The sequence below is a fragment of the Sapajus apella genome, unplaced genomic scaffold (genome assembly GCF_009761245.1).
Source record: "Sapajus apella isolate SASKATOON/1434 unplaced genomic scaffold, GSC_monkey_1.0 scaffold9, whole genome shotgun sequence".
In the NCBI taxonomy this organism is placed as follows: Eukaryota; Metazoa; Chordata; class Mammalia; order Primates; family Cebidae; genus Sapajus; species Sapajus apella.
The window spans coordinates 414,259-424,094 of NW_022436949.1; the positions used below are offsets into that span (position 1 = coordinate 414,259).

General features: G+C 39.5%; 1 protein-coding gene across 2 annotated transcripts in view; it reads left to right on the forward strand.

The window, feature by feature from the left end:
* Positions 1-1,037: 1,037 nt before the first annotated feature.
* Positions 1,038-9,836, forward strand: part of SUGT1 (SGT1 homolog, MIS12 kinetochore complex assembly cochaperone) — a 38,243-nt gene continuing 29,444 nt past the window's right edge. The window contains exons 1-5 of one of the 2 annotated variants that reach the window (XM_032277308.1): positions 1,038-1,539; positions 1,627-1,684; positions 7,678-7,768; positions 8,579-8,648; positions 9,348-9,418. In XM_032277308.1, coding sequence (XP_032133199.1) covers positions 1,502-1,539; positions 1,627-1,684; positions 7,678-7,768; positions 8,579-8,648; positions 9,348-9,418 — 328 coding nt within the window. In that variant the 5' untranslated portion in view covers positions 1,038-1,501. Of the gene's footprint in view, positions 1,540-1,626; positions 1,685-7,677; positions 7,769-8,148; positions 8,408-8,578; positions 8,649-9,347; positions 9,419-9,836 lie in introns of those variants that run through there. The other variant, XM_032277309.1, reaches the window with a different exon arrangement.

Genomic DNA, 9,836 nt, shown 5'->3' on the forward strand with positions numbered 1-9,836 from the left:
ATTCACGGATTGCTAGATTTTTATCACAAACTCCGGAAGAATATACAGAGTATTACAAATAACAAGGGAACTTACCAAGATGCTTGAATATAAGGTCAGTATGTAAAAATCAATAGTATTTCTATATTCTTACGAGTCGAATATTAAAGAGGGCCATTTAACATTGTATACAAAACACTAAATACTCAAGAATAAATCTAATGAAAGATGTATTATCTCTATGCTGCAATCTATCCAAGCTCAGCTGCATTAAAATATAGATATGTGTGCAATCTACAAAACATTGCCAGGAGAAATTAAAGACCACTTAAATAAATGTTGGGGAAGAATGATATTCATGGATGGAAGGACTTAATGTTAAGATATTAGTTTTCCCCAAACAGATCTATAGATCCATGCAAGCCCAGTAAAAATCCCAGTAGTTTTTATTTTAAACAAGCTAATTCCAAAATTCATCTAGAAATAACAAAGGCACTGGAATAACCCAAAGCAATCTTGGGAGAATAAGTTACAGGACTTCAAGACTTATTATAAAGCTACATTAACACACTTTGGTAGTGGTATAAAGTTAGACAAAGTCCACTCCCACCCGCTTCCCAATCTGCCCTCATCCCTGGAACGTGCGGGCAGCTTTCTCCATCCGATCTGCGTGGATCAAAGGGCGCTGAGGGAGGGCTGACCTACTGAGGAGGAAACAAAGCGGCACTGAGATAACTTCAGGTACCGACCCTCGGTACCTTACGATGGAAAAGGTTTTACTTCTTGGTCTGGGAAGCCCACTAAAGAAAGCCTGGCCTGTGGAGTTGCGGGGAACAGAATAGTACCGGCGCCTGGCTCGTAGCCCCAGCAACCAGATGGCGTTTAGACCAATATTAGGGCGGAACGACTTCCGGCGAGTAACAACCGTTTAGGATTCCCAACCCAGCGATCGCGGGAATCGACGCGCCATCCGGGCCTCTGCTCCCGGAAGAGACCACGCAAACGCGAACGACGTAACGGAGACGAAAGGGCTTGGCTGCCTGTGGCAGCCATGATTAAAAATTAGGGAAAATGGAGCTCGCAGTAGCTTGCATTATTAACCGATCTACAAACGTCCCTAACCACCACACGTTCCTGAGGAATGACAGTACGTTACAAAAGTGCTTCTAAGCTACTACTCCTGAAAGCTCTGTGGAAGTGCCCGCCGGCGTGGGTGCGGTGAAAGAGAGGGTGAACGTGTAGGTCCCAGGCTTCCGTAACCATGGCTGCGAGGGGCGGGGACTGCGTGTGCTGGTCGTGGGCCCCGGGGCGGGCTGGAAGGAATCGGTCCTCCACTGTCCCAGCCGGCCCCGCGCCCGCAAGTTGCCTCCCGTCCCGCTAGTAGCACGCTGCGTGGCTGCTCGTTGGCTACTTAGAACGGAAGCTCAGTTGGTGTTTCTCCAGAAGTTTCCCCCTTGGGCGGTGGCGGAGGTGGTAACCGCGATAGTAGCAGCTCTCGCGGCAGCAACAGTGACTACGAGGGATGGCGGCGGCTGCAGCAGGATCTGCAACATCCCGGAGGTGCGTGTTTTTCTTTCCCTTTGCTGTTTATTTTATCCCCCTTTCCTTGGGTAGTGAGCCCTGCTGAAGTCGTTGTTTTCCTGACAGGTTTTTCCAGAGCTTCTCGGATGGTCTAATCGACGAGGACCCCCAGGCGGCGTTAGAGGTGAGAGCTCATTTCTGCTTCCACCACTCTACTTAGGGGAACTGGGCCGCTTCGGGTCCCGGCTGACCCGCCTTCTCCCAGCACCGCGGGACAGGGAACCGAGCTCCTGTTGATGCTGCGTCTCAGCTCGGGTATTGAGATCTCGGTCTCCTTTCTCTGTCCCACGGTAGCCGCGTTACCCTAGGCTCCTATCTTGCTTTTTCCACTCACAGACTCTTGCATTCTTCCAGCTCCTGAGAAAAATCTTCTCCTCTATTTCTTGGGAGCATGGTTGGCATCTGTAGTTGGGCTGGAAGGATTTTTTGTAATGGCATTTGTGACAAGAAGAGAAGGGGGACTCTGGGCTCGATGAAATTAATTACTTCGTTTGACAGTCATTCTTGCCATTCTTATGTAAAAGTGTCGGCATGAAGTCAGTCTACTGAAACAAAAATCTTTTCTCTTACGTCCCTGAAACTTTCCAGATGTTTTGTCACAGTTCATTATTCCCTCATATGTGTATTTGTCAAAAAGTTTTTTGGAGTTGCTGTGTGCAAAGGCGCTGATTGCTGTGGATTAAAGTCTCGGTTATATACTTAGCTAACCTAGAAATCACTTTTTGTCGGTGTGCAGTGAAGACAAACCATAAAGCTGTAAAGGAATGTAAAAGAGCAACAATTAAAGGAGCGCCTGAAGATCACAGAATTTAGCCAGGAGGTTTTTCTTTGCGTTAAATCACAGAAAAGAGGAAAGAAACCCTGTATTGTTGTTATGATCTGACATAAGAAAGTATAACAATTTAAGGCAAGACAGCATCTTTTCTAGCTATGACTTATAAATGTGCCACATGGTACTACAGCCTCCGTTGAGGTGGTCTTGGAGCGGAGACCTGAAGGAACAAGGGAGTTAACTTGGAAGCTTTGGGGAAAGAGCATTCCAGGCAGGACCAAGAGCCAGTGCAGATCCCGAGCTAAGAATGAATTTGGCCTGTGTATTCGAGGGCCCATTTGATTAAGAGATAAGGTCGGACAGGAAACCAGGAGCTCCAGGTCCTGTAAGGCCTTTTAGGGTCCAGATATGATATGTTTTTTACATCTAAATATATAGACCTTTAGAAACCAGGAATAAGGCTTCTGGGATTAGTTTGGGAATAATGTTAAAGGAAGCACTAAGAATTTTTCTCCATAATTTCTTATATTAGCTAGACAGCTATTAACTTTAAGTTTACATTTGTTACTGTCCTCTTAGACCTGCTTCCTTTAGAAATCCAGTTTATGTAAAAGTTGCTTTTAAAGGATATTAACATAATGAATTTTATTGTCATTTTCCATCATGAATCATGTAAATAACCCAGATTTTAAGTCTACAGTTTGATGAGTTTTTACATGTGTGTACACCACCAGATCAAGATACAGAGTATCACCATTCATAATGCACCTTCATACTCCTCAGCCAGTAATTTTTCTTACTGTCCTGCTGACTCCTATTTTGACCTCCATCACCATCAGTTTTGCTTGTTTTTGACTCATAAACAGAATCTTTGTTGAATGTAGATGCTTTGTTGAATGTAGGCTTAGTAGATGCTTTGTTGAATGTTTTTGCTTTCATCATTACGTGAGTATACATTCATATTGTGCGACGTGGTAGTTCTTTTACGTTGCTGTGTAATACTCCATTGTATAATTGTATATGTTGTATAGATGGAAACACAGCACAGTTTTTTCCAACAGTGGACATCTGGGTTATTTCTTGTTATTAGCTAGCATAAATAAAGCTTCTGTGAATACTCTTGTATGTGTATTTTGGTGAACACATGCATTTATTTTGGTTGTGAGTACCTAGGAGAAGAAGTGCCTAGAACAGTCACGTGGCTAGCATTAGTAACTTCGTTTTAATATGTGACCCTTGGACCAGCAGCATCAGCATCACCTGGCAATTCATGAGAAGTGCAAATTCTTTTTTTCTGAGTTGAAATCTCACTCTGTCGCCCAGGCAGGGGTGTAGTGATGTGATCTCAGCTCACTGCAACCTCTGCTGCTGCGCAGGATCAAGCGATTCTGCTGCCTCAGCCTTCCAAGTAGCCGGGATTACAGACAGGTGCCTGGCTAATTTTTGTATTTTTAGTAGAGTCGGGGTTTCACCATCTTGGTCAGGCTGGTCTTGAACTCCTGACCTCATGATTTACCTACCAAGGCCTCCTTAAGTGCTGAGATTTCAGGTGTGAACCACCACGCCCTGCCTAGAAGTGCAAATTATTGAAAGTCCTTAAGACTCATGTAGTCCAGTACTTCTTATCTTTCCTTTTCAGTGTACAGAACAAGAGACCTGACTGAGCATGGAGGCCCACGCCTGTAATCCTACCACTTCAGGAGGTCAGGAGCTCAAGACCAGCCTGGGCAACCTAAAGAGACCCCATTTCTTAAGAGAGAAAACAGAATAAATCCAAATGATCTGTCATAGATGTGCATACCAGTTACAGGCAGAAGGGGAGCCTCAGGACACGGGTTTCCTGAATTTTAGTCTAGTGCTATACAACAGTGGTCCTCAAAGGTGTGATCTCCAGATCACTTGCAGCATAAACATTGTAAATGCAAATTCTCAGGACCCACTCCAGACCTGGAATCAGAAACCTTGAGTGTGGGGAGGATGATGATGATAAGAACCAGTTGTATTAAGAAATGTTCTTTTTTTTTTTTTTTTTTTTGTGAGGCAGAGTCTCATTTTCTGCCAGACTCCAGGCTGGAGTGCAGTGGTGCGATCTCGGCTCACTGCAACCTCTGCCTCTCAGGTTCAAGCAATTCTCCTGCCTCAGCCTCCCGAGTAGCTGGGACTACAGGTGCGCGCCACCACACCCAGCTAATTTTTGTATTTTTTGGTAGAGACGGGGTTTCACCATGTTGGCCAGGATGGTCTTGATCTCTTGACCTCGTGATCTGCTCACCTTGGCCTCCCAAAATGCTGGGATTACAGGCGTAAGCCACTGCATCCGGCCAGAAATGTTCTTTTTAACCTGTGAGATGACCTCACAAGATGAACAGGTCAGTGTAAATTATAAAATGACTGGTAATGGTAAGTAGGGCTCAAACTTTAGTGAGTGTGAGTGTATTTCCCTTGGATTTCCCAAGGGCTACTTTAACAGCCATTTGGGATTCAGGTCAGTTGGTATCATGTTAAAATGTATATATTTTATATAAGATCATCCAATTAGGAATAAAAGAGAAATGTTCTTATAAGCTGTTTCACATTTTTCATTCATTCTACAAAGAATGGGCATTAGTGGTGAATGCTTCACTGGAAATCAGGAGTCTAAAGATAAAAAGACTACACTGAGTTTTCAATCTAGTGGAAAGACAGAGTAGTCAACAGACCATTAAAATAGAATTAACTCCTGTTACGGGATTGTGTATAAAAGAGCATGGAAGAATAGAAGCTGACTGAGGGTGTTAAAAACTTTATAGAGGAGGTTGGAATTCAGTAAGGAGAGAAAATGTGTGAATTTTGAGATTGGTTTGAGGCCCAGTATACATGGTGGTTAAGAGCCCAGGCTCTCGAGTTAGAAACTCTTAGGTCAAAATTCTGGTTTTATGATAACCGTGTAACTTCAGTAAAGTTCCTGTCAACACTCCAGAGCAGATTTCTCATCTATCAAATGGGAATAAATAGGACCTACTTGAAAGGGTTATTGTGAAGATAAGTGAGGGTACTCCATATGCTTAATACAGTGCCTGGCGCGTGGCTGTTCTGTTTTGGGAATAATACAAGTTGTTCAGTAATATTAGATCATAAAGTGTGAAGAGGCAAGAGCTAGGAGATAAAGCCTGGATAAGTGGAGAGAGGCCAGACCATCAAAGACATTAAATCCTAGCACAGGGTTTTCGGTTTTATCATATGATCATGGAGATCTGTGAAGAATTTGGAGGAAGGATATGAAATGTTCTGAATTACAAAACCTTTAAAAACAGAGTAGATAATGAATTGGAGGAGGCACAAGGGATAGTGGATAGCAGGAAGATAATGGTGCAGACCATGTCAAAGATGAATATCTGCATGTAGAGCAGTGATTGAGGGCATGGAGGGAAGTTGTTTCATGTATAATGCACTGATCTTGGTGACGATTGGAATATAAGGGATGACTCCTGAGTTTCTGGCTGGGGGAATGCAGTAGGAATTGGTGCCATTCATTTAGGTAGCATGTTAGAAGATTGCAGTCAGCATGGGGGAATAGGTTGGAGGAGAGAAAGTAGTTTTAGATTGTCAGTGTTTGTATATGAGTTGCCTTTGGGACATTTCAGGTAAAGCCTAGAAAAAACTATATGCTGATGTTGCTCAGAAGCACTGTCTAGGCTCAAGATAAACTTGAGTCATCAGCATACATCAACACGTATGTGAAGTCCCCAATAGTTAAGGAATCAAAGGATTTTTCTGGAAGGGAAGAAGTCTTAAGTACTGAACCCAAGGAAAACATTAGTTTTTAAGAGGCAACAGAATGGTAAGCCGAAAGGCCTTATTGTTATTGTCAAGGGCTACAGAGAGATCAAGTCAGTAGGAATCAATTGGATTTGATAAGGGGTTATTAGTGACTGAGAAGATTGACTATAGAGAGGCAAATATTTTCATATTCTGTGGTAAAGGAGATGAGGTCAAAGTAGAGACTGGGGAAAAGGCTGAAAAAAGTCTGCGAGGAGAGAAAGCAATACTTTTCGTTAAGTGCTTACTGGATGCCAGTTACAGATCTAGGCAAGCCCAAAACCCTGCAGTCATGTTCAATTTCTCTTATCCCACATGTTCACCCATTAGCAAGTCTTGTTGGTTCTAGTATATTCCAACTCAGTATATTTCTTTTCACCTCTGTGGCTAAGATTCTTTTCTAGCCTAGACTTAATGTAGTAGTTTCCCAAGAAGTCTCCGTTTCCAGTCCTGATGTGATCATGTATTCACTATACTGCAGCCAGAATGACATAAAAAAAAAAAAAAGGTAAATAGGACTATCTCTTTCTCTTACTAACAGTGAACTTTTCCATGCCCTTCCATCACACCTAAGGTACAAATTCCTTGTAACAGCCTGCAAGCTACATAGTGAGACCCTTGAAGTAGCATCTTAAAGCTTCTTTGCTCTTTTGGTTTGAGCCACACTTTCTGTTGATTGACTGTAACCCCCTGTGAGTTGAGGAGCATCTGTATATGTTACTTTCTGAGAGTCACACTACTAGGTTAAAGCAAAGTCAATGACATATGTGGCAATTGAAATAATTTTACCATTTAAGAAAACTACCACATCCCTAGAATTTGTAGGCAGTTGGCAGAAAATAAAAAGTGTTCCTGCAGTTGTCCTTGATCTCCCTATTTGTATAATCTTTTGCATCATGATTTTTCCAGCTACCACACCTATATGTTGTGACTACACAGGTTGAAAAACTTTCAGTGTCTCTAATGTTAACTCTTGGTAGTTGACATAGCCATCTATTAGATTGTAGGATTTGAACAGAATGTTTAGTTGGGTTTTATTAGAGTCGTGTGCTATTGATAAAGGATGGGAGAGGGTCAGGTAAACTTGATTGTATATGTATTGATTGTCTTAACCTCCCTCAGTGCTAGATTTAACTTCCAGTCTTTTTTTTATTGAACAGCTTCACGTTTTCTGGGAATCTCAAATTCTATATGGTGTTTGAATCTTCTCCAAATTGGAGAAAATCTGTAATGGCCAGTGCATATAACAAACTCTTCAGAATATATGAGGTGATAATAATTACCATTTATTGAGTTCTACATGCCAGGAACTAAATGCTTTACGGTACAGAGATACTACATTAGATTGTCTACTTTTGGGAGGAAGGGCAGGAGAAGTGGGGGAGATACTGATTGTATGATAAAGAAAAACTCCAAGGTTATATCCCTATTATCTTTCCTCCAAATAGATTCTGACAGTAAGTTATTTGAGTAAAAATTATGTTTTAATTAGAATTTGATGGCTTTTTGAAAACTATTACTGACACTCAACGTGTTTATTTTTGTAGGAGCTGACTAAGGCTTTGGAACAGAAACCAGATGATGCACAATATTATTGTCAAAGAGCTTATTGCCACATTCTTCTTGGGAATTACTGTGGTAACTTTTCTTACAAAGTATATTGCCTGCTTTTAATAAGTTACTTATGCACTTTACCCACGACAAATTAATCAAATAAAGATTGTCTTTGAGAATTTTTAAATTGGTCTTTTATAGGAGGTAAAGTAGGTCAAATGTGACAGACATGTTGAGCAACACCCATTGAAATTTTGGATGTCTCTTTTCCTTCGTTGGGTGGAGAATGTATACAGATTTAATTTGTAGTTAATGGGTATGCTGATAAAAAAAACAGCAACACATTTACTATTTGACAATATTAAAATGAAATGCTTATTTGTATTTTTTTAATATAAAAAAGAATGTGGCCAGGCATGGTGACTTATGCTTGTAATCCCAACACTTTGGGAAGCCAAAGCAGGAGGATCATTTGAACCCAGGAGTTCAAGACCAGCCTAGGCAATGTAACAAGACCACCTATATTTAAAGAGTAATGTATTTCTGTATTTTGTAACTTTAAAAAATTATTCTGATCAAGAATCTGAAGAGGGAAAAACTGAATACTTTGAGTCAAATGACGTAAATGATGTTAATGAGACAAGGAGATAAATTTTGAGACACAGCTGTATTCATTGACTGAAGAGCTTTAGGAAAGAAGCTAAATGTTAAGCCAAAAGGAAGGTACAAAAGTAATATTTATTTGAATTCTATCTTGTATTAGTTTTCCTAATTTAAAACCATTTGGCATTTCTAGCAACTCGAAAACTTAGAAATCTAAAACTGATTCATATGTTGTGTGTATTTGCTAGGATCTGTAAATAATTGACTAAAAACCCATGTTTTTCTGCGTAGTTGCTGTTGCTGATGCAAAGAAGTCTCTCGAACTCAATCCAAATAATTCCACTGCTATGTTGAGAAAAGGGTATGCAGTAGCTACTCTAATTGTTGAGCTTGGTATAGATAGTAGGTGTTTAATTTGTTGAATGAGTTCATTGCAAGTTTTATATAAGTAGTAAAATTCTGTATTTATATATTGTATAGCAGAGATACGATTCAGTTTTAAATACAACTTACGGTTTTGTTATTTTGTTAACCATAGTATGTGATAAGAGATCTATACTTAGTAAATTTTAAAATATTGATGATTGAAGTAATTGCAAGGTACAGATGAAACTGATAAGATTTCACATTCCTTTTTTTTAATCATTTGGAATTATACTATATTTGATTGACTGAAGAACATCCTATTCAGCCAAACTGAATAGGCTACATTTAATGCTATGAAAGCTCTGTACTTTATATCTTTATATCTTATTTTGTTTCTGTTGATAAGTATAGCTATTCTTTAAATAAGAAACTTCTTTTATCCATTTGTATAATTACATTTTGGAATGAGCAAGTCTGTACAATTTTAAAGACAGATTTCTTCTGAACTGTGTTCTAAAATTGAATTTTACTAGGAATTGTACTAGATGTTAACAGTATATTAGTCTGTTGGTTTATTAGCATATAAAATTTTTTCTTTCAACAGTAGAAAATACTAAGTTTTTTTATTTAGAAAGAAAGCTATTTTCCAACTCTTTTGTGTGTGTCTTAATTTGTTTTAAATATATTCATGCAGAATATGTGAATACCATGAAAAAAACTATGCTGCTGCTCTAGAAACTCTTATAGAAGGACAAAAATTAGATAGTAAGTATTGAAATTATGCTCTAATAAACTTACCTGTTTCTGTCTTAAATACCAAAGCTGAATTTTGTTAATGTTAATTTCAAGTTAATTGTAGAAGCCCAATACCTATTTTTCTCATCTTAATTACATTTCATATGGATTGCAGATATGAGATCACTTAAAATTGATTAAATTAGCCTTTTGGCATTTAAATTACGATGAACTTTACCATTAGGAGTAAAAAACTGCATATAAACACTTAACATGCTCTCTCTACTTAGTCCGGCTTTGTTTTTTTCTAATGGAGAAGTGAACGTTTAATTTGCTTTCATGGTTAGAAGTCTCTTTAAGTTACTCGGATTGCGGAGATGTGAAATTTTAACATTAAAGGTTTTTATGGAGAAGTAAAGTGTATGTTTGGGTAAATTATGAGAGAGTA